We start from the raw sequence: 25307 nt of genomic DNA, 5'->3' as shown, positions 1-25307 counted from the left end.
TGCCTTAGATCTAAGATCCAAGGAACTGATCTATGACCTAATCATAAGATTAGGATGTTAATGGAAGGAGTGCGGGATTCTAAAGTATTGATTCCTGAGTCAGTTCAAATCCCAGCAGTGCCATTTATACCGATGATCTCCAGTTCTCTTACTTCACCTCTTTGGGACTCAGTTTACCAGAAATTAAGGGAGTAAGGCTAGACAAGCTTTAGGGAAGGGTTCCTACGTCTTTGATCCTTTCAAGTCTGGAATCCACAAGCAGAAAACAAGAGCACCCAAAGAGCAGAAGCAACCTAAGGGGCTTAATCCATAGCCTCCCGGCAGAGCTACGGAAAAGGGCCCGTTAAAAACAGAAATAAGGCAGCGTCCTTATCAGAGCGCGCCCCCGCCTTTCTCCTCCAGGGCTTTAGAAGGCAGAACGGTTGGAGAAGTAGAAAGAAGCGCAAGCTCATCTGTTCCTACCATAAAAGTTTCACTTTTTGTCCCTCCAGTTTTTCTTTTGCCCTCCCTCCCTGCCCCCTCCCCCAAGAAGAGCATATCAACGCGCTCCTGGAAAGACAGTCAGTTACTGCCTTCTAAGGTCAGGCAGCGGGTAGGGTCCAGGATTGGCTTCTTACCCCACGTGGAGTCACCTTGACAGACACCCGGCTCCGCCCAGACCCACCCCATTCCCCAAGCACACCAATAACACAGAGGAGCCGAGAGCCCGCCCCCTCCCGGGCCGAGCCAATAAGCTAACGCGGCTACTGGCACAGCGGAAGAGGAGGGGCCTGGTGGTTGCCAAAGAAGCCGCTTCCCCTTCGTCACCAGCGACGCTTGGGTTCGTCCTACTTTGTCCGGTAACGGCGACTTTTCCGCTAGCGAATCCAAGGAACACGCTTTTTCCCCCCGGGCCACTCACCAGCCCGCCCCTAATCCTCCTCACTCCCCACTTCCTCCCTGTCCGCTGAGAGAGCAACGGTATGGTAGACAGAACCTTCCGCTTCTGCCAGGGCCTCGCGCTCCCGCCTTTCTTTTTATAGCCGGGCGTGCGACGTGACGTGACGTACCGACGCTGGCGTCGGCGCGTTGACGGCCGCGGCGCCATTGTATTCGGGAGGCGAGATCGAGGCGCGCTGGGCGGGCTTTCAGTTTCTCACCCGCTTGCTCCCGGCGGCCTGGGAGGGTGGTACCCAGCGCCTCCTCGGGGCCGCAACCTGACCATGGCCTTGTTTCTTTTCCTTGCGTGTGCGTTCGCAGCCTAGGCTAGTCCCCGGCAGACCCTAAGCCAAGGGCGGGCGGTGGCCGGCCTCATGCTGGAGCACCCGGGGCCGCGCTCGCTTCTCCCGGGCGGCGCCGCGGCGGCCGCCCGCCCTTCCTACGCAGCCGTTCTCAGAATTGATTCGTGAATTAGGGTACGGCCTCGGCGACAAGGGGCCTCGACAGGCCACGAGGCCAGCCGGCTCATTTCACTCGGGGATCCGTTCCAAAGGGGGCTGGAGTAAGGAAGGCCCGAGTTCAAATTCAGCTTTAGGCTCGTCGTAGCCCCGTGACCCCGTGCAAGTCATTTAACCAATGCCCGCCTCGGTTTACGCATTTGTAAAACGAGGACAATAGCACCCACGTGTCAGGTTGTGAGGTTCAAACAAGATGATAATTGTAAAGCGCTTATCACAGTTCCTGGCACTTGCAGGCAGCTATTGTTGAAGTGATTTGCTCCAGGTCAGGAAAACATGTGGTACTAGTATATATCCATTTATCCAGAATCTCGTCAGTAATATGGGGGGGGGGGTTGTCTTAAGACGGCCATTATGTCAGGATGATGGGAAGGGCAGGGATGGGGATTAGGTTTGTTTATTTCTCTGGTTTAGGACCTCCCTAGTGAGGAAAGTCCTGACACCGGCACATATTACCACTCTCTGAATCCCAGAGAATTTTCGAGAACACGTGTCCACAGTCACAAGTAAGTGACTTCAGCCCCAGCCCAGGTTCCATCCCTTCTGCCAGGCTTCAGTAGGTGTGGCCACAGGGATTAATTACTGCAGTGGAACCAAAGCTCTAAGCCCTGTTAGAAACAAAAGAACCAATAAGAAATACCGAGGAACTTTGGCCTTTGTTGAACTTTTTTGAATTTGGTTGTTTTCTGTGGCCTACACTTGATTAAAGCAAAACCAAAAAAAATCATTTTTTAAAAGTCATCCATTCAATCAACAAGTATTTATGAATAAGTGCCTACGTTGTGCCAGGCACTGTGCCAATATTCTCATTTGATCCATATTGTTGATCCTTAAAGCACTTGCCGTGTATGTGTGTGGGCACAGGCTAGCTTTGTACTAAGTACTTGAAATGCAAAAAACAAAAACAGCCCTCGCCCTCTGGGAGCTTCTGTCCTAAGACAACGTTCAAGTAACTGTGTACATAAGGGACACTTCTATGGTGTTATTTCAGAGGGAAGGCATTAGCAGCGCCCAGGATACAGAGAAAGGCAAAAGAGAGACAAGAATTAGGAAAGTTATTTCTCAGGTGTGTTGGATGGGAGATTTATGCATAGGTTTGTGAGTTGAACTAGATGGTACTTTAAGATTTTTCCAACCAAGTCTGAACTTAAGGTTTGATATGACTATTCTCTAACAACTGTTTTTCACCATTAAGGGCTGGCATAAACAATATGCTTGAACCAGCCTTTTCCCCCAAGTAAGTGGGCAATTCCTACTTGGTTTGTATTTGGTATGATGGTATCAAACACTGCCTATGTTCAAAGGACTTTGGATTGGTCAAACTAGTTGCCAGGAGAAATGTTTTGAAGATTTACCCTACACAAATAACTTTGGTGTTTTAAAAAGTATGGAGTACTGTTTGCCTCAATCAGAGAATGTCAAGTTTGTAAAGGAATTTGGAAGTTCCTAATGTGTTTTCATTCTCAGGAGAATTAAGTTCAGAGTTTCTAAAGTGTAAGAGAGAAACTGAGAATAATGATATCCTTTTGCCCACCAGAAGGTCAGTTTGTTTTTGGCCTAACACTGGGACTTAGGAAATCTGTACCTCAGGGCAGACCAAATTGAACTGAGCATTGAACAATTCATAGGAAAGTCACAATGAGATTCTTAAGAGAATGAAAATCTGGGCTTCATCTGAACAAAAATAGTTTGCTGCAGCTTTTCTTGCCCCTTTTAATACTTAAAATTTAAACTCTAAAATATGTTGTTTTTCTATATTTTAGTGATAATAGATTGAAATAGATCGATGTAAGGAAATGTTGAGATAAACTAAGAATTCATGGTAATAGTCATTTTTATGTATAAAATTTAATATTTACCATTGAGAATATAAGGAGTAAAACAAATATTTGCCTTGAAGCTAAAGCTATTTTAATAATGACTTTGGGGGAATTCCGGACCTGTGATTTTATTGACATAGGAAACTCTTTGGAAAGGAAAGCCCCTCTACTAATAAAGGTAGGCAATTGTTTTTAAGCTTTTATTCTGAGTTGCCTGGGACACTGGGAAGTCAAGTGACTTGGCCAGTTACACATCCATTATCTATTAGAGGGAGAAGCCCAGGTCTTTCTGAATCTCTGGCCAGCTGTCTATGATGTCACGTTAGTAATGATTTAAAAAATGACCTATTCTGTGTTGGTATTTATCAGTAACAACAACAATAAAAGAATATATTTAATTTTTATGTTTTAATTTTTATACCTATGGAGAGCCAATGTAGTAGTAAGAAAGGCACTAATCTTTTAACCTAACTGTCCTGGGTTTTAGTCCCAGATTACTTGTTTTTCAACTATGATTTAAACCACTTAATCTCCTCCCAACCCATTTCCTTATCTATAAGATAAGAATAATTAAGTTGGAGGTGGAAGGTACATTAGAGTTCATCTGATCTCACCTACTGGAACCTAGAAGGGAAAAAAACCTAGAGCTAGACTAGTGAAATGATTTGCCAGAGGTCAAGCTGGGATTAAATCCCAGGTCCCCTCCAGGACCAAGTCCTGTTCTTTCCGACTATATAAATGCTTCTTAAATGAATACCACATAAAAGGAAGGTATTGTTATCAGTAAACATAATAAACCCTTCATTTATCTGGAGGGTATGTACCTGTATATACAGTCTGTTGACTGTATTTAGGAATCAGGACACTGCCAAAATATGTCACAAATTCTAGAAGTAGAATTACCTGCATCTTGCCCTGCCTTAACGGTTTATTCTTGCCTTGATAAGAATTCTAATAAACTTACTTTCCTAGTGTTATTGCTCACAACCTGAGGCCTTCAGAGAGTAGGAGGGGTCAGGAGAGTTCAGCAGGAAGCAGCAGGAATGCTTTAGATGGCCCTGGACTGTGGCCACTGAGTGTGTTGGCCAGCAGGCTACATAACGAAGACCTGTTTCATTTGTTCCTCACAATAGCCCCTAAAACAAGGTGTTATCTTCACTTTATAGATGAAGAAATGGGCTCAGGAGGGCACTTAACATCCATATTCACCAGGCTAGTAGGTGTCCAAGCTGGAACTAGAACAAGTGTTCTAATGATTACTCTGGTGCTTTTTCCATTTTACTACAATTGAATTATTGAGATGAGGTTAAATTAAGGGATGTGTACCCTGCTGAAGGAGAGAAGGAAAACTATAGTGTATTTTTAACATTTTCATCCAAGTATGTTGGTGTTGATATTATCTTCTATTTCTGACATTCTCTGATTCCCTCATCTAGACATTTTATGATTGGTGCACACAACAATAGTGAAGTTCCTTCAACTTTTCTGCAGGAGGAAAGTATTGGATTGTCATTACCTCTCTTTCAACCTGACAAGGGTGATCCATCTCATTCCAGAAATCAAGGACAGGTATTTCATCCTGATCCTTTTCATGTAAGTTTGTGAATTGTTTGTTTTTTTAAAAAGGAAGGAGAGTACTGAAAATTTTAGTAGAATTTTGAGAATTTTAAGAGTTGGAAGGGTTGTCAAAGACTCTCTCTAGCTGGCATCCTACTCTGTAGCTGAACTGTTAGTGTTATATTCCAGATTGTCAGTTATCAGTTCAAACAACAAATATGTATTAAATGCTCACTATATGTCCAACACTGCAGTCTATCATTGGACATTTATTAAATGCCAACTGTGTTCTGGGCCTTTTGTGCTGTAGATAGGGCATAAACAAAATAATCTTTGGCCTTCAGGAACTTGATTTGGAGAAACAAGTATATTTACATGGCTTAGTTGCTGTAATAACTATACAATGTTTTGGTTGTACCCTTCTCTGTTGATATTTGGAATCACTGGTATCAAACGTAGCATCCCAAATTCTAGTGAGAAAATATCAGATACTGGTTTTTCCTTCACTATAGGATACAGAATGAAATCCCAGACAAAAAGAAAGAAAAAATAGTCATTTAGAGTTTTGTTTTTACATTTTTGTTTATAACCTTTGTTTTTACATTTATCTTTCCCAATATATATCCCTAATCCCTCCCCCTCCCAAAAATGTCTCTTAGAACAAAGAATAAAAAAGAAAGGGGTGGGGTGGGAAGCACTTTTAACAAAACTAAGCAGTACATTGACTGAGTCCAACTTTGCTCCACACTTATGCAAAGAAGGGCGGGATATACATTATTATAAGTCTTATTTAGGACAAAACTTGCTTCTTGTAATTACAGATTTCAGTTTTGATTTTATTGTTTTTGTTGTTTTAATTTACATTGTTGTAGTCATAGTGTATATTGTTTTCCTGCTTATGTCACTCTGCATTAGGCCATGTTAAGTCTTGGTGCGTTTCTCTGTATTCTGTAATATAGTAGTATTCCAATATGTTTACTCTTACACTCAGTTTGGAAGGTTTTTTTTTTAAATTCACTGAAATAGCTTTTATCAAAGTATTTCAAACCTTCTTAAAGTTATTGAGTGTTGGACAACAATTATAACTGATTTATGTAATGCTTAGAGTTTTGCAGAATACTTTATTCACAACTCTGAGAGAGGTAGTACAAATATTCAGTATCCCAATTTACAGGTGAGCAAATCAAGGCATAGAAAAGATAAATGGCTTGCACAAGCTTTCACAGCTAGTTAAGTGTATCTGCCTCTCAAATCTCTTCTTTTTACACTGTACCACCTTTTCATAAGGGATTACTTAGAATGATAATTGCTTTGGTCTAACTAGATTAGTGATAGAAGTCAAAAGTCCATCCTGAAATGCTGAAGAAAGGCTAAAATTAAAAAATAAACCATTTCCAAGTTTTCAGCTTGTCTGGAAAAGCAACTTCCAAAGCCAGATCCAGATTCTATTATTGGATTTATGGATAAGCCAGAAAAACAGGAAAGTCATTCTGAAGAACTGTCATCACACCATCCAAGTAAACCACAAGAAAATAGTCAACGATGGAGTACAAGTGAAAATGAAGTGAACTGGTATGCTAATTAATAGGGTATTTTAAATACTTATAGTTTATATAACCTGTATTGAATAAAATTTTCTTTTAAAATTGTGTCCTTCTACATTTCCAGTAAAGCAGCCAACTTTATTCTAATAATCTTTATTTATATCATCAGCTTACATGTGTTTTCATTTGCGAGAATTGGATTAGGCTTTGTGTAAACAATAATAAAAACCTTACATAAAACATTTATGTAGCAAAGACTTTTGGCCTATGTAAATATAAAGAATAATTAACTACTCCCTCCGCTGAGGTCCTTTTCACATGATTCATTTTGGCAGGGAGATGACACTTGGTTCTTAAAAGGCTGGTAAGATTTTGGCTGCTCCTACCGTGCTGAAATGTCATTAGGTGTGGAAAGTCATCTCAGGACCAGCCTTATTAAATTAAGAGAGACTTATCACCCAGAAGTTGGATAGAATAGGATGGATATTTTTAGCCACAGAAATTTAAAGGAACCTCTGAGGTTTGCAGTATACTGTTGAAGGAAAAGTCATACCAATGAAATGAAGGTTTGCAGTTATATAGGATTCATTTGGATTTTTTATGTTTGTTTTGTTTTTAGGCAATTGGGGTTAAGTGACTTGCCCAGGGTCACACAGCTACTAAGTGTCAAGTGTCTGAGGCTGGGTTTGAACTCGGGTCCTCTTGACTCCAAGGCTAGAGCTCTATCCATTGCACCACCTAGCTGCCCCACATTTGGATTTTTTAGAAAGATGAATGTACATGATAATTGAGATACTGTACAAAAGATTGTATGGTTTGGTCAACAATACTGGAGAATGTTTAGGTTCTTGGGTAATTTGTAAGTCACAGAATCTGAGTTGGAAGAAATTGGTGAAGTCTAGCCCAAGACTTCCCTCTCCAGGGTGAACAGTGATGCAGCCCTCCGGCCTACCAGGGCAACCAATGCCACTTTTCCAGGGCTTTAGTTGTTAGGCATCATTTCCTTATAACAGAAAGCCTAAATCTGCTCTCCTATTGTTTTTGGCCTGTTGCTCTTAGTTCTGAAGACAAGCCTATGGCAGATATTAACAGATTGATTATCTAATGAACTCTTGAATTTATGTATTTTCTTTGTGACTAATTTTTAATCTCAGCCATGTTTTACTTTGATTAGCAGACATAAGGCCATTGTAGACAAATAGGAAAGATTTTTAGATTACTTTAATTAATTGAAGTGGTGGACAAAAACCTACCAGTTTTCTGAAGATGAGCTCCAGGTATGGTCCTCAGGTGTTGGATATAGCCATTGTTTGTCTCTGGGCCCACATGAAAACCCTTTATAGTTTGGTAGCATCTTCTCTGCTGGCACACATTCTTTCCCACTAGGAAACAGTAGAACGTGTTGGCATGTAATTCTGCTCTTCTTCAGAATATCAGTGCTTTGAGCGTAGATGATTTATTTAGCATAGCTATTCCTACTGGTGCAGACCAACCTGTGGTGTAGTAATAAGGAAAAATGTATTACTTCAAGGCTTACAGACCACCTTTTTTTTCCCCCCTTCTGAGGTAGGGGGGAAATGTCTTATTCTTACCTTCCTTTTGCATATGAGCAAACAGGTTTAGAGAAGATAAAGGATTTGCCCCTGGTTACACAAGTGATAAGTACCAAGGCAGAGTTTGAATCTAGCTCTCTTCCAAGCTTTTGGTAACATTCCCTGCTGTACCTGCTGGGTACTGAAGTTTCACGTTGTGGCTAACTGGTGATGATCCTTTCAAGCTCATCTAGGTTGATTGTTGTATGTCAGAGACCAGGCTTATACGTAAGCAAAGGTTTTTCTCTCTGGAGATGTGTTTTGCTGGCATAACCTCTTAGGATTCAGGGTTACTCCATGCCCCAGAGAGGTACTAGGGCAGAGCTTTATTTCTGTCCATTGAAAGCATAATGAGAAAAGCAAATTTAACTTAAAATCTTTTTTTTTTCCCTTTTGTTATGTGTGTGGGTAGGCTGAAACAAGATACTCTAAATGAACAGACTGAACTGGAGAGAAAACTTCAGGAAGCTGAGATTGCAGCTAATTCTGTAGTGTCACTGATACCATTATTTAAAGACTTCCTTGCTGGGTTTAATAGTGAAAGTGTGAGTAATCTGAATTATACTTTCAAAAGTTCAAATTCATGTGAATATTAATTATTTTCTTTAAAAATAGGTTGAAAAATCAATTTGTTAATTAGTTTGAAATGCATAAAGACTTCTTGTTTGGTTATTTAAACTGGTTGCTGAAAAGCAGAATTACAGATATTATATATGGGGAGAGTCTGGGCTTATAAATCCTCTCGATTCACAGCAGATATTAAAATTCCTCATGGATAGAAATGAAATAAAGAACTAAGGACAAGTCTTATATTTTATCTTAATCTTTGGTGTCTGACTTGGCTAACAATTGACATGTAGCACTTAACATTTTAAATTCCTTCTGGGGACGAGCTAGTCTTTACAAAGAAATGACATTTATTCATACTTAGAATGTTATATATCATTGACAATTATGTATCCCCAAATTTTCAGTATTTGCTGAAGCTTGAGTTGGGAAGGTTTGACATTTTAGTCCATTACCTTTATTCTCTAACTTAAAATTTCAACTTTTAGTATGGGATTATTAAGGCTCAGTTTTCCTTTATGATTGTTCTTTGAATGACTTATGCCAGAAAACAAGGGCTTGTCTGGTAGAACTGCAATAAAGCAGTAATAGTGGAAGAAAACCAAAATAGGCCCATGTAGTAGTAATAATATGTTTTAGTAAAAGCTGTTAGTAGCTAATGACACATTTTTAAATGCGTTTGTGGTAATATAATTTGTCAGCTAATAATCTTGTCACATAGATGCATGATGATTCCAAAACAGAAGCCTGTATTGACAAATGAGGTAGAACATTTTCAATGTGCAAAATGAGCTTTAGACAACCTATTTAGAAAAACTAAGTATAAACAAGTAAGATAACCATAAACATAGATGGCTAGTCTAAAGGTAAGGGACAATATAGGGATTTTAAAAAATTTGTGTTTAAAGAGTAATTTTCATCGTTCTTACTACTGGAAGATACTAATTTCAAATCAGAGACTAGATATTTTTAAATTTCAGGGTTTTTTTTTTTTTTTGGCTAGGTGATGGGGTTAAGTGACTTGCCCAGGATCACACAGCTAGTAACTGTCAAGTGTTTGGTCTGAGGCTGGATTTGAACTCAGGTCCTCCTGAATCCAGGTTCGGTGCTCTATCCACTGCGCCACCTGTCTGCCCCTAAAATTCAGTTTTGTAGAACACATGAAAATGATTTTTGGCATGGCAACATATATTTCAATCACTATTAAACTTTTAAATACCAAAGTATGAAAATAGAATGTGCTCTTATAGAATTATATTTAATAGAAATGTTGTCATGGTCAATTTCAAGTAAAAAGAATAAAGAACTCAATCTCAAACCAGCAGTCAGTGGTCAATGGCCACATCTTGCAGCTATTTATTTATTTATTTATTCTTGGGGGAGGGAGATGATCACTTCCTGCAAAACTGTAACTGAAGGAACACTGGAGAACCTCGGGGATGAAAATCAAAACTCACAGCGCTTTGCCAGTTAAACCATCCCAGTGAGATTTCCTTAGATTTACGTATGAGCTAAGTTTCTATGAAGCACATTATAGTTATAAATTACAGAGGATAAGGGATTGCGATGGGACTTGTGATTTCACTTGTGTAGGGAATTCCCAGAGGAGAAAACCCCCCTTAGCAATGCTTATCTGGCCCCTTATCTGCAACCTAGAGTTTCCTGTGGCACAGAGAGTTTGAGTGCCTTGCCCAGGGTCACTAGCTATGCTGCGGCAGAGGCAAGATTTGAACTGTGTCTTCCAGGGATACATACATATGTGTATGGGTGTGTAATTGTACAGTACATTAGTGTACATACATAATGCTCTTGTGTACATATAGTGATGCATTCTTGAATATATATTTTATATATGTATGTCTATATACAAATATATATTATGGTTACCAGTCACATATGTGTCATATACTTATCAGATAGAACATTATGTCAGTTATATATTATTAAAACATCTCCATTAAAATATTAAATATGTGACATTTGAAACAACAGTAATTTGGAAGCAGGAAATAACTACTTAGATAATTTAGGCAGAAATAGATTTGTCGATGAAGAAACATTTAAAAGACAACCAGATATTCCTAATAGGTTATAATTTGTTGAATTAATTGCTCAGCTTTCCACTACTGTTTTTGTACATATATCTTTATTTATAATTGCCTTGAATTTGTAGGTGAGCAGTTCAGTTGACATATTGAAGGCCAAGTTAGCTGATAATGAACGTGAAAATAATGTAAGTTCTTTCCTTCTATCTTTGTCTCTCTTATTTTGCTGCCTTGTGTATTATTTAATTTTGTAAATTTACATACCACTCCATTTGTAATATTTCTGATTTTTAAATTTTGCTTTAGGTTCTTAAAAAGAAAGTTCTGGAAAAAGAGAACTATATCCAGGAGCTTTCTTCTTTTATTCAGAAAGAAAAAGTAAGTGCATCGTGGCGTAGAACTCTAATAACTAGATTTTTCTGGAAACATTAAAAAAAAATTCTCCATTCCCTAATTTCCCTCTACACATAAATACTCAAATAGTCTCAGAAAGAAAGGCATGTATAGTTTCAACTCTGGTTATATGGAAATTTTAAGAACTTATTTGTGCTATCTAGTTGCCATTGTCCCTAAACATTTTAGGGGGGAAATGTTTTAGGTTTTATGCAAAAACAAAAATTTATGATTTTCATAAAAAATGTTACAAATGATAAACTATACAATATTTTTTTCACAAAATTGAAAGTTTAATTGAGCAATAAAATAATGTTGTGGTTTGCCAGCTGCATCTTAGCGTAGCTCAGCATTACATTCTAGGGGAAGGAGGAGGTTTTGTACAGATATGGTAAGTATTAGAAGTCAGACACTAGGAAGCAAAACAAACAGAAATTCTTACAGCATTACATACAGAACACATTTAATAACTAGAAATAAAAGATTATATAGTATGACATATTTTTACTGCATGTAGAGAAGATTATAGCTGAATAGAGATCACAGGGAAAATATTTAAGTACCATGTTATCACTTAGCAAAGACTAATGTACTTCATGTTTTTTCCATTCTCTTTCTTAGGCAAATACCTTAAAAACAAGTCAGCTTTCACATTCAGTGAAATCAGTACAATCTCACCTGCAGCTCCAGATTCAAAAAAAAGAAGCTGAGAATGATCAGATGAAATCATATATGAAGGTTAACATATATTTATTTTTTCATTGTTGCTTAAATAGTTAAATGAGAGACTGTTGCGAATAGAAAATCATTCCTTCATATTGACAATTTTTAAAGGAACTGAAATCAGGAAATTTAATTAAACAAGTATTGAATATTTTTAGTAAAAACACACTAAGTTGAGGATGGACCTGTCCAATAGTGTTTTTCATTAAGCGGGCATTTATTAAGTCTCTAGTATTCTCTGGGGAGGGGGGTTATGTATTACTGACATAAAAGTAGCTCTAGCACCACCCTCTTGTGAAAGAACTTTAGAGGAAGGGAAATCTAGATCTCATTCTCCCTTCTATCATAGCTAAGTGTCAAGTAGAAGCTCAAGTAAAATTCTAAGAGAAATTTGAGGAAGGAGATTTCACACTAAGGCAGCAGAATAACTGATTTTCAGGGAATTGGATTTTGTAGGAGGGGTGGGACTTCAGCCAAAAAAATGAGAGAGGAGTTGACTTTCGGACATGGTGATGAGGGATGAAAAACAGCAGAAAACTAGATTGAAACAAAATAGTGATTCAGTTTGGCTGAAACTTAGAGTATGTGAAACAAAGTAGTATGAGGTCATAATCGTATTTGACATTTATAAAGCACTTTACATATGCATCAAGGAATTGATCTGGGATCTTTGATTTATTGAATCTTCCCATCCCAAACCACTTGGGCAAATGAGAGACAATTAGTTGTGAGGGCATGGCCCTTTCAGCTCTTGGTTGGCCTATTTACATATATGGAAACTAAGCTGGGGTTGGCTCAGAGAGTGGCGTTGCTCATGCTCTTTTCTTTACCTACTCACAGGCATGGGCAGATAGGAGGGGCCGAGACTGTAAAAGCTGAAAGGTCAGCTCTGCTGGTAATCAGGCCTTAAGAATTGAGCTGTTGGGAATTGATTTTTCACTGTCGCCTGTATCTCCTGGAGAGCAAAGTAAGAAGAGGACATATATTTTCTCTCCTGCCTTCTGAGTTGTGCCATCATGGGGAGAAGAGAGCAGTACTTGCAGCTAGGAGCTCGGGAGATGGCAGGCTCCAGAACCAATCTCTTGTTGGTCCTGTAGTATCTATCAGTCCACCTACATATCTATTCATTCTTTTTTTTTTAATTTTAATTTTATTGGTGACTTCAGTTTTCATGGGCTGTAGTTATTTAAGTGCATACTAATACTTTAGGTCAGGATTAAACTGATCTAAAAAATCAGTCATTAAACATTTATATTTATTACGTGCCAGGCACTGTGCTAAATTCTAGGGATACAAAAGAGGCAAAAGATAGTTCCTAAGAAGCTTAGTCTCTTAGACAACGTGGCAACAGTATATACAAGATGAGCTCTATTCAGGATAAATAAGAACTAATTAAGAGAGGGAAGGTGATAGAATTAAGAGGGGTTATAAAAGCTGCGATTTTAGTTGAAATATAAAGGAAACCAGGGAAGTCCATAGGGAGAGTTGAAGGAGGTGGAGGGAATTCTAGGCATAAGGAAACTATGGCTGTACATCAAAACCATACACTTGGGCCAGAAGCTGGTGAAAGAAGTTCCAGAACAATTTGCCCAGTAGAGATGCTCTCACCCTTGAGGAAGGGGGGAAGGAAGGGAAGGGAATAAGCATTTATACAGCACTTAGAATGTGCCAGGTTTTATGTGAAGCACTTTTACAAATATCTCATTTGATCCTCAAAATAACTCTGAGGTATATGCTATTATTATCCCCATTCTATAGATAAGGAAGCTGAGGCAAACAAGTTAAGTGACTTGCTCAGGGTCATATTAAGTGTCCAAGGCTAGATTTGAACTCGGGTCTTCCTGACTCCTTGCCTAATACTCTATCCACAATACCACCAGCTGCCTCTAAGGCACCAGTGTGAGGATATCATGAGAAGATATCACTAGAATTGAGTAATAGATCATCAGATTTGACAAATCTTGAGGTTCTTTTTCTTTTATTTAAAAACTTTTTTTTATTATGGAACATTTAATTTTTCTCTCCAATCTCCCTTTAAGAAAAAAAAAAGGGAAAAACACCTTTGTAATAAGTAAGCATAATCAAGCAAAACAAATTTTGAAGTTCTTTTTCACATCCTAGATATGTGACTTTGAAAGACTGAAGCCCTCTCTTGTTAACATCAGCTAGTTAATATCTAGTCCTCCCCCTCCCCTCTTACTGGTCCAAATTGATGGCTTTGGACTGGGCACATAAATCTGACTGTCCGGCTGTTTTCAAGCCCTGAGAAACCTTCAATGTCTGCTGGACAAATTAGCTAGTATGAAAAACTCTCCTAAATCTGACTCCAGTCTCTTCTTCCGCTCTGTTTCCTACTACTATCTTTCCTCCACTCTGTGTTCCTGCCAAATTGGAAAACTGAGGTACTCGATTTTCAATGATCATGTGGAGCCCTTGCTTACCTTATTTACTTTTACTTATTCTGTGTCCCTTGTTTGAATGACTTGCTAATCCAATTTTCTCTCCTCCCCATTGCAACCCAGTTTGTTGTTCCATTCTTCAGGGAGCCTTCTCTCAAAGGCTAGCTGTGGGAGACAGTTCAAAAGAAGAATGAATGAGTTGGTGAAACTAAATATTTTTCTTGTAGATGCACTATTCAATTTGCCTTTATATATTCAGTTCTTAACAGAGTGCTTGTCATATAATAAGAGTTTAATTGATACTTATTGTGATTAATTAGCAAACTGCTTTATTTACCAAGACTTGAAATGAAACACTTTTTTTTCTCATTTAAAACATCTTTAACTTTAGCCTGATGTTTACTGAAAGCATATTGAATTTTGGTATGGTAATCAGGAATAATAAGAACATCCAGAACATCAGGTACAAATTAGACAGTGTTGAATGAATCTCTGTCCATTGGAGGAGAATACTTCAGAAGTCAGCTTCTGCCAAAAGGAAATTAAATATGCTGTAGGTAATTGTGTTTTGAGTTTTGCTACTGCTGTTATTCATGGAGTAGCAGTGACATCCTGTGGTTTATTAAAGGAGTAACAGCTATATTTCCCATGTTTCCCATGGATTCTCTAAACAGCTCCAATGTTAAATGTGTCAGGTATGTTAAACATATAATATGTTCCTTTTTTATTTTTTTTTTATTTCAGTCATGTAGATAGTTCAAAAATCTTGTTTGTGAGACCCTTTCCTCAAGTTTTTTGTAATTTTAAATACATTGACCTGGAGCAGGCAGCACATAAAGCTCCCAATAACTTATTTATATCAAGGGGTTTGTTTTTGGTAATGGACTAGTTATACATTATTTAAAACCCAATCCTAATTTAAATGGAATTTGGGAACCACCTTATTAACATTGTAGTTTGGCAAGAAGCGTGTATGTTTTTGTAACTCTCTGGGGGTTATTCTACAATAATTATTTGAGAATGAGAGATTAAAATCTAGTATTTTCATGATTATTACATAAATTCCCTTGTACTATTTAAAGGGAAGAAAAAGTAAATGACAGTATGCTTCACTCTCATACCTTAACTAGTGAGAACACCTCTTGATTGTGCACTAGGTATAAACATAGCCTAGATGACTACTGAGTCAATCAACCAATCGCAGGCTTTAGACTAAGTGTGAAAAGTCCTTACTCAGTCTAGATAGCTTTAAAAGCCATTAGATGAACTGGAGTGATAGTTGCCCAGGAAGGAAGTCAGTTTCTGTTGACCGAGGGACTTGGCCATGCCATACCTGCTCCTCTAAAACCAGGAAGCTAGGTTGGGGTAGGAGCTTGGAGCATCGCTGTCTTAGGACTCCTAAGTGCTTGTGCAGGGAGGGTGGGGACAGGAGGAGGAAAGCTTGGTCCTAGCTTCAGTCTACACAGTCTGCCCTTTGCTGGAAGATTCCATGCACATCCTAGCCTCAGGATAGCAGCAGCTTGTGGCAGCATCTGCTGAGGACAGCCTAGACCAGAGGAAGAAAGGCAGGTTCAAGGCTGTAGAAGGAGCTCAGGAGAGAAGCTTTGCCCTCCCTAAAAGGAGCAGCTTGAGGAATTCAGCCAAAGTACTTCTGGGAGCTTCAAGGTGCTCCTTGCCACATGTTCTCGCTAAGCTTTAGCCCAGTGTCCCCAGGACTCTATATGTACTGTTGGGAGAGTAAGCTTGGGGAGGGAGGGTGGTGTGATATATTTTGTATCAGCTATATCATCATAGCAGTTACCCAATTCTAAAAGCTAATTAAGTCTGCCTGATTGATGTATGAAAAATGACAGTCATGGGGAGGAGCAGATCTGTTGGGGCAATAGCACTAGAAAAGTTACCCCCAAATCCAGCAGAGTTGCCCCTGCAGGGATGAAAGGAGATGTAGAAGTCTCTTTCTGGGGACCCTACCTATCAGGCAAGTGGGGTTTGGGAGTTTAAGTTCAGAGGATGTGTCACATGACCTCTACCAGATTGTTCCATGAAGGCTGGAACCTCTTAATTATCTCTGAATCTCCTCTGCCATCTATCATAGTGCTCTCTACATCTTAGACTTGGTAAGTGTTGATTAAATTGGGCCACATTCATGATGTGCATCCAATTTTATGTTCCATGTCTGACCATAACACTAAGAGATGTGGTACAGAAGAACTCAAAGGGTAGGGTTGTACCTGTAAACATCTAGTTTACATTAATAGTCTGTCTTATATGTTTGCTTAGGCTTTTTTTGAAGGTATCTTTTCAGCCTGTGTCATCCCTAAAGTAATCCTGGCAATAAATTAGGTGGTATTGTTATGTATTTTTAAATTATATTGGCCGCACTAGAGTAACTACAAGCAATTACTGTTTCTCCAGTTTTTTAGGTATGTCTTTCTGTACAAATTATTTTGAGGTTGTATTCATTAAGTGCCTGTATTTATGTTGGTATGTGGACTCCTAATTATTTTATATATTCTACAGATATTTTAAATGTAATTTCTCTTTATCTGTATTCATGGTGGGTTTTGTTGGTAATAAGCTAGTGATTTGTGTAGGTTTATTTTATATCCTGCAACTTTGCTGAAGTTATGATTTCAGTTCATTTTTATCTGACTAGGGTTTTCTATGTTTCACCTGCAAAAAGAGTTAATTTCATTTCTATTTTTCTTCAGCTTAATCTCTCTGGTGTCTTTTTCTTGTTTTTATTGCTTAGCTCGCATTTCTACTACTGTGTTAAATGATAGTGGTAATGGACATATTTGCTTTTCACCTTAAATTTTTGGAAGTGCCTCTAGTTTGTTACATTATAACATTGGTTCTTAATTTTAAATAGTTTCTATTTATCATGTTAAGGAAAGGTTGGTTTATCTCTGTGCTTTTTAGCTTTGGTATCAGAAAAAGGCATTGTGTCTCATGGACAAAAGCCTTTTCAGCATCTATTGATATTACTATGTGATTTTTATTTTGGGGGGGTGGGCAGTGAGGTTAAATGACTTGTCCAGGGTCATACAGCTAGTAAATGTCAAATGTCTGAGGCTGGATTTGAACTCTGGTCCTCCTGACTTCAGGGCCAGTGCTCTAGCTACTGTGCCACCTAGCTGCCCCGTATCATATGATTTTTCTTAGTTTTGATACTAACATAGTATATACTTTTCTTGATGTAGAACCAATACACATTTTCTCCCCATCTTTCCCCTCCCTTTACCCCAAGATGGTGTGCAATCTGATATAGGCTCTACATATACTTTCATATTGAACCTGTTTTCACATTAGTCATGTTGTAAAGAAGAATTAGAACCAATGGGAGGAACAAAAAGAAAGAAGAAACAAACAAACAAAAAAGAGAGATCAAATAATGTGCTTCATCTGCATTCAGACTCCATAGTTCTTTTTATGGATGTGGACAGCATTTTTCATCATGAGTCCTTTGGAGTTGTCTTGTATCCTTACGTTGCTGAAAAGAGCTAAGTCTATCAAAGTCAGTCATTGAACAGCGTGGCTGTTACTGTGTACAGTGTTATCCTGTTTCTGCTTGCTTCACTCAATATCAGTTCATTTAAGTCTTTCCAGGTTTTTCTGAAGTCTGCCTGCTCATGATTTCTTATAGCACAATAGTATTCCATTACATTCATATACCACAACTTGTTTAACCATTCCCCAACTGGTGGACATTCCCTCAATTTCCAGTTCTTTGCCACTTGGTGCATTTTAAAGGCAGCCTTGTTAGAAGAGGAGTATTCACACCCTCTGTTCTCTACCTCCTCCTACTGTTGCAGAGTCATACCTGACAGTTGTTGCTACATCTCGGGGTCTGCCCCAGATTCATGGTAGCAGTTTTAAGAGCCTCTTGTGAAGTCCCCTGAAGGAAGGGGGAAGCCACGGTTCTGAAAAACCAAGGTGGGGAACAAATTCTTCGATGCATTATCAGATTCATGGTCTGAGGTGGCAAGAGTGAATAGTGTTGTTAGTAAAGAGGCTCTTTGTGGGTTAGTGTTAGATGCACACAGAAATGAAAAATATGGGTTATAGGGGTAGGACAGTAGAAGGCTTGTGGAAAGAGTAGCAGTATGCAGTGAAAACATAGGCACCATTGCCATTATCTCCTTTCACATACCAGAGACAGAAGTGATAGAATCTAAACGTCATTCCACCTTTGTTTCTGGTAATAGAAATTAAAGAAATGCTAACAGATTTGTCATCACTGATATTTCATTGTTCTGCTCCTTCAAGTTTAACCAACAATTCGCAGGATAATATGGTTTAGCTGGTTCTCTGTGGTCTCATAAAATTTCCTCTGTTGCTAGTATTTATTTTTTGCATTTTAAAATTTATTTTAGATGCATTGATTATCTGGCTCCCATCCCCCACTTCCCAATTGAGCAATAAAGATAAAATTAAAAATAAAACCCTAATAATAAATATTCACAGTTCAACAAAACAGATTCTCATATTGTCCATTTATTAAAACGTATGTCTCATTCTGCATTTGAAGCACTAGTATTAATATTTTTTTCCTAAGGAATTTGCAATTTATTGTTACTTTGATAATTAGCAATAATTGCATTATAAAGTAATTGACAGTTATTAACTATATATTTATGTTTCTTTTATTCTGTAAGTTAGTTTATAAATATTAGTGAAATCATATTTCTTTAAAGTTGCTGTAGTGAAACTTTTAAATTAAAATATGGATAGAGTTTCCCCATACTTTGATTACTCATTTGTTAAATATTGATGTTTTGTGTATCAGTGATTGATCAATCTTTTTGCAGAGCTTAAAAGCTAAGATAGCTGAGTGGAAACTACAGTTGAAAACATATGAGCAGCAAGTTGTTACCCTGAAGCAAACAAATGAGCAAAAGAAAATAGCCCTGAAAAAAGCATCTAAAGTTTGCAAAGAAAGAGCTGACTCTTTTATAGCTAATATTGAAGATCTGACTTCTCAGATTAGAGATCGGGTGAGTGACAGTGATTTATTAAAACTTCATTTTCTTTAAGATTATGTTGAAATTGCTTCATGGTGATGACCCTCCATTTTTGATGAGCTGGTTGGATTTGGCCATCTTCAAGCCTGAAACAGTTTACATTTATGGAAATACAAACCATTTTTTATTTCGTCATTTCTTAACAATATGAAAAACCACAGTACTTCAGTATTTTCCTTCAAATTTTCTCTCTTGGTCTTTTTTCTTTTAAAACTTGCATAAAAATCCAAGCTAATTATTGACTAAGCTTTTTAGACTGTATTCACACACAAGGAGTTCAGTTAGTCTCTGGCTCAACATAATATTGTGCCGACATCAAAAACACCACAATAGGAAAGATTTCTGTAAAAAAAATAGACTTGGGCTGGACAGTTTTTTATTTGTTATCATGTTTGTTTAAGCATTTGTTATTTAATATTTTTAATTGTTATTTAGTATTACTAAAGTTTCATGATGTGCTCAACCACTGTTTCTGGTGATTAACATTATAATCACATTTCATGAAAATTTGATGTATTGGGAAAAGCCAGCAGACCTAAATTAGAATTTGATTCTGTTACTTGCCAACTGTGTGGTCTTGGGGAAGTCCTTTTACCTTTTTGGGTCTCAATTTCCTCATCTATAAAATAAAGCGATTTGAGTATCTGATTTCTAAAGTCTCTTATATGCACCCATGTTTCTGGTAAGGTTATAAGGATAGTGAGATAATGCATAATAATCCTGATTAGTGTCATTCTTTATAGTGTGACTTTGATTAAACCAAGGAATTCTGGGTGGACAAAAAGATCCCTGGCTATGTTCAGCATTGGTTGCCTTTTAGTTGATACTTCCTGTTATTGCCACAACAAAACAGGAGGGAAATCCAGTGGCCTGGGTTACTCCCGGGCCTCTGAGAAATGCAGTTATAGAACTGCATTGGTGTAATGGCATGTAGATCAGAGAGAAGCCTGCTTACCACTCCTACCACCTTTCTTCCTGTGGTGGCAGCATTAGTTTTAAACCATCGGGTAAGGGGACCCAAGGTGACTCTAGGACAGAGTGAAACTGAAAAGCGGGAGATGGGAGCTCTGTCCCATCTTCCGTGTGTTGGAGGGAGTTCCTACTAATTAAAAAAAAAAGAAACACAGTCAGTTATCTGTGATTTATTATAAAAGATAACATTTATATATAGGTTTGCAAAGCACTTTACATATATTATCTCAGTTCATCCTTACAACAGCCCGATGAAGTAAGTTCTGTTATTATCCATATTTTACAGATGAGGAGCCTGAAGCTGGGAGAGGCCCAGGGTCACTTGACTGTTAAGTGTCTGAGGCAGGATTCTAACACTTTTTAAAACTGTGACTTACTATTTGTGTTAATATAAATAAACATTGTGACTTTTTAAATGATAGGTCTACACTCAGAGGAAAATCCCAAGGTAAATAATTGTATTGTATGGTGTTTCTGTTAAGGTTGATTTTAAATCTTGTTTCCAAAGATGATGTTTACTGAAATGGATATTTTTACATTCTAAAATTTGATATTTCATAGAATGAATTTATTTTCTTAAATTATATTTCATTTGTGTTTAGGGACCTGAACAAAACACATAGTTCTTACATTATATAATGAGTACTTTGTGCATTTTTTAGGAAGCCAAATTGTCTGAAGCACTTTCAGCTTCCCTTGCCTGGAAAAGTCATTATGAGAAAGCTGTAGAAGAAAAGACAGATTGGAGGTCCAGGTTGAGACTCTGAAAAAGTAAGAAAAATGTACTGTGTAATAAGACATATTTTCAGTTCTTGTCCATTTTAAAGGATTTGTAACTTTGTGGGATTGCATGGAATAGAGTTGTTTTTTTTATCCTTGCCCTATATAATGTATCCACCTGAGAAAATTCATCAAATGATTAATAGTGAGTTAACAGTTGCATTTGTTTTCATACTTTCACCTCAAACAATATTTACATTTGAATATTATAATTGGAAATAAATTGTTTGTGTTAATACTTTACCTTGTAGAGCTGGAATAATCTTTTCCCCTTTATATAACAATATCAGCGTATCATAATTTATAATTAATATGGTGACTTCTCTTCACATAAAAACAAATAACATCTGAAATACTTTATACAGTTGAATAAAACTCTAAAAGAAAAATACGCAATGGATATTTTTATAGTTTTGGAGCATAATTGAAATTAATAAACTAATAGAATTTAAAACTAAACATCAGCATTTTCATTTAAAATTTTTTCCCTCTATGTTCTTATTTTGTCATATCACTGAAATTAAGACTATATTGCTTTTATAGACTGTAGTGATCAGTTGTTATTTCATCATTTTACATAATTAAATTTATCAAATTGTGTTTGGAGGGGGAACTCTAGAACTTTATTTTATGCACAAGGATTAGTACATAAAGATATGGAAGCTATTTAGATACTTTTTATTAAATAGAAAAGGGAGTGTTGCTTCTATTTATTTTGAAATCATACGAGATTAGTATTCTCTAGCCTCTGAGTGATACTGGTTGGGGTTCAGTATTTTTGACAGGTTTATGGTATAGGCAGGAGAGAAGGAAAATAGGGAAAGGAAAAAGAAAGGAAGTTGGAAAAAGATAGGAAAAAGGAGGAAAAGTAGAATTTAAGTTTAACAAAGAGGTACACATGGTTGGATATAGTCACATGTTGTCAATTTCTTTTAGGTGTCTCTCCTTGACCCCTGTTGTTATCATTTCCTGTATCTGCTGTTTAGTCGTTTAGTCTTTTCTGTTCTGGCTGTCTTGGTATAGAGGATGGAGACCCACACATCGAGACAGGCAGTGGGGTGGTGGATGGAGAACTGGTCTCAATGTCAGGAAGCCCCAGCCCACTTGCTAAGGCTATAAGCTTCAGGACTGGTGCCAGCCTTTTTTTGGTAGAGTTTCCATACTGATTTCCCTACAACAATAAAAGAACGGGTCTGATTTAAAAAATAATAATAATTCTCAGTGTTCAAGATTGCTACAACTTTGTTATCTTTTTATGTTTTCATTTTTAAAATGACACAATTTATTGGATTGATTTTAATTTAGCTAATTTGAACTATTATTATAATCTACATACCCTATAATCTACATATCTCTAATAAAAATTTGTATAAAATTGATCATTTTATAAAGGAAAATTATAAATCTTTTGGAAGAACAGCACAAGAATGAAGATCCTGGAAGAAACTCCAGTAAAGATTTTCTTAGAAAACTTCACTCTAGTGATTCAGAAAATGAAAGCATTCTTCTTGAGAATGAAAAGTTAAAGGTACAGTGACATGCAACTAGAATTAGATTCCATATAGAGAAATACTCTTATCCCCTTTTTCCTTTTTGAGTGCACATCAACAAAAGAACTGATAAAGTACCTTTCTGTCGATCAAGAAATATGGATGTAGTTTTATACACATGTGTGAAAACAAAGAAAGCTGTGGTCTAGTGGAAAGACACACACTAGCTTGTAGTCAGAAGAGAACTGAGTTTGAGTCCTGGTTCTGTCAGCGGTTCTCTGACCTTGGGTAGGTCAGCCTGCCAGCACCCCTATATCCTCATTTACAAAATGGGAATAATACAATTTAAAATTTATAGTATCTCATAGTCAGATAAAATAATGCATGCAAAGTTCTTTGCAGACCGTAAAGCACAGTATAAAGTTAGCTCTTGGAGCATTTTATCCTCCAACATAAATACTCCTCAAGATCAGTTTGTCACCGGTCACATCCCACAGCTTGCTTACAGCTACATGTTTTTCCATTGCCCTCTGGGCAACTTGCAATTCAGAATCTTCTAAGAGCCTGTTCCATGATTTGTAATAACATAGTATCATTGAGAAAAAAGAAATCACCCTTAGTGCTAGAAAAAAATACTAGAAAAATCCTCTCCTCCCATATTTAAATCTGTTTTGAAGGTAACTTTTATTTTTAGAGTAGGTTTCTTTTGACTGAGGAAATCTCTTTTTTTTTTTCTTAGAGAAAGTAATAACACCTGACTTTGTTGTGAGGCTCAAACAAAATGTGTTAAAGTACTGTATTAATATCAGCTAGTATTACTAAATTTATGCATTTTAATTTTTTATGGTTCATATTTCATTTTCCCAAAAATTTCTCCTTGATGAGTCACTATTCACTACTTATAATTAATTACCATTAGAATTTTATATCACATATTAAAGTGTTGCTGTATTTGTTGATCAGGGATAGACAGTGGTGGGCATTTTTATAGTCATGTCTGCTGTCAAAGACAATCAGAAAATATACTACTCCCTTTCACTTCTATTTTTCTATTACATTAACAACTTCTACCTTTGCTTTTTATTTCAAACACCCCTACCCAGCAAGTGAAGAAGCAGTTCCCATGACCAGGGAAATCTCAGATTCATTAAAAAAAAATTTCATCATTGAGTTATCTTTTTATGTTATATTATCCCACATTATACAAGTGTAAGTCGTCTTAGTCATTTATGAAATATCTGTGTGTGTATATATATATATATATATATATATATGTATGTATGTATGTATTCCTTGGTAGATCACACTTGCCAATTTGGAGGAAAAAGTTATTTCAATTGAAAATGAACGCTTGGAATTACAAGAAGTGGAGAAAAAGCAGAAAGCCCTTGTTGAGCTATATAAATCCCAGGTGATTATTGCATGTATTTTAATGTTAGTGGAAGCTGTCTGTCTTATATGTCACTGTACACACTAAATAGCTAGGTTTATTATTAAGAAATGAAAAAAAAGGTCAAAATACTTGCATTATTACCTATTATTTTATTTAAATATTTATTTTCCTATTTCCTAATACCCAGGATTATCATCTACATTAGTCTAACTATGACTCACAGCTCAAGTAAGCAGCAGATGGTAAAGGTATCGATTTAGGAGTCATTAGCCTAGAATGAGTTGAAAACATGAACTGGTGGGCTTTCTTGAGGGACATTTGTAGTGGATGAAGAGCCACACGTTAAAGGAGCATGCTAATTGTGGTTAGCATAGGAGATAATGATTGAAAGATGATTTATCATTTGACTAAAATTAGGACTTCTTATTAAGATGACGATCCTGATTATCATATAATTATCAGAATAATGATGATTCAGAAAAGAACGGACAATGCTGGTGGTATAACTAATATAGTGTATCTTTAGGTACAAAAGTTACAAAAGGCAGTCGAAGATGTGAAAAGCAGATACGAAAAACTAGTTTATGAAAAAAAGCTAATAACGCAAACCAAAAAGTCAACATTGGAGGAGGTAAGCTTACCCCTCTTAAATATAAAAATAATACTGCATTAGTGGGCGGCATGTGCAATAGTGTGGCATATAAAAAATCACAGTTTTAGTGATTTGCCTTTTCTTCAACCTGTTATCTAAAAATGGTCTGTTACTAAAATTTGTAGGAAGAGACTTTTTCCCTGAATGGATGTTACCCTGTGTAGACCTAAATTATATATTCCATCAATGATGATTTTTTTCCCTTTGGTGTTAGTCTTCCCAGAGGCATATTGAACCATAAATGTATCTGTCAGTCGATGACTGACCTAGCTTCTTTGGAGTGGCTTATCACCAGAGTAGCCACAGGCTGATGATCCCTTTTCCTAAAGCAAATCATGATGACTGCCTACTAAAGCTAAAAAGAGTTATGACTGATGGAGAGTGGCCACCCTCTAGCTCTATTCTATCCTCCACTTTGGTGCTGTCCCTTCTAAGAGAACTTTCCGGATTGCCCTATCACTCTCCCACCCATGACTTAGTTTTTATTTTGGATCCTGTATTGACTTAACTGAGAACCTGTATCCCACTCGGTCAGAGGTAAGCCCTTTTCCTGGTGCCCAGCCCAGTGCTTGACACACATCAGCTCATCCGTACTGTTGATTGGTGGCCTCACTTTGTTCAGGAAGATCCTTTTCTGATGGGGGGGATGAGGGGATTGGAGAGGTGGCTTGAGGACAGGGGAGGGAATGAAAGGATTAGAGAGTGCTCTGCTGAGTGTTTTTTCTCTCATGGAAAATCCCATTGTCCATGTTGGTTGGTCGGCATCCTTCATGTTTGAAGAGGACCAAGATGACATCACTATGTTGGAGTCAAGGTATAGTGTGTCCGGCTGTGGCTGAGCAGACCAGTATGAGCTTGGAATGCCCTACCACAGGTCAGGAACAAATTGTCCATATGAACATTTGAAGCGGAGATGCCTC

The 25307-nt window shown here is 37.4% G+C and overlaps 1 protein-coding gene across 1 annotated transcript in view; it reads left to right on the top strand.

The window, feature by feature from the left end:
* The first annotated feature begins 776 nt into the window (after positions 1-776).
* ODF2L (outer dense fiber of sperm tails 2 like) overlaps positions 777-25307 on the top strand; it is a 33456-nt gene continuing 8925 nt past the window's right edge. The window contains 13 exon segments of the mRNA XM_078156554.1: positions 777-839; positions 4693-4825; positions 6213-6385; positions 8362-8494; positions 10690-10749; positions 10868-10939; positions 11576-11692; positions 18888-19073; positions 20735-20810; positions 20813-20843; positions 22245-22380; positions 23643-23753; positions 24262-24366. Coding sequence (XP_078012680.1) covers positions 4700-4825; positions 6213-6385; positions 8362-8494; positions 10690-10749; positions 10868-10939; positions 11576-11692; positions 18888-19073; positions 20735-20810; positions 20813-20843; positions 22245-22380; positions 23643-23753; positions 24262-24366 — 1326 coding nt within the window. The 5' untranslated portion in view covers positions 777-839; positions 4693-4699.

Source organism: Phascolarctos cinereus, unplaced genomic scaffold (assembly GCF_003287225.1).
Source record: "Phascolarctos cinereus isolate Bilbo 61053 unplaced genomic scaffold, phaCin_HiC Scaffold_5;HRSCAF=322, whole genome shotgun sequence".
NCBI lineage: Eukaryota > Metazoa > Chordata > Mammalia > Diprotodontia > Phascolarctidae > Phascolarctos > Phascolarctos cinereus.
The sequence above is the reverse complement of the archived record's forward strand: the minus strand, read 5'-3'. Positions and strand labels throughout refer to the sequence as shown.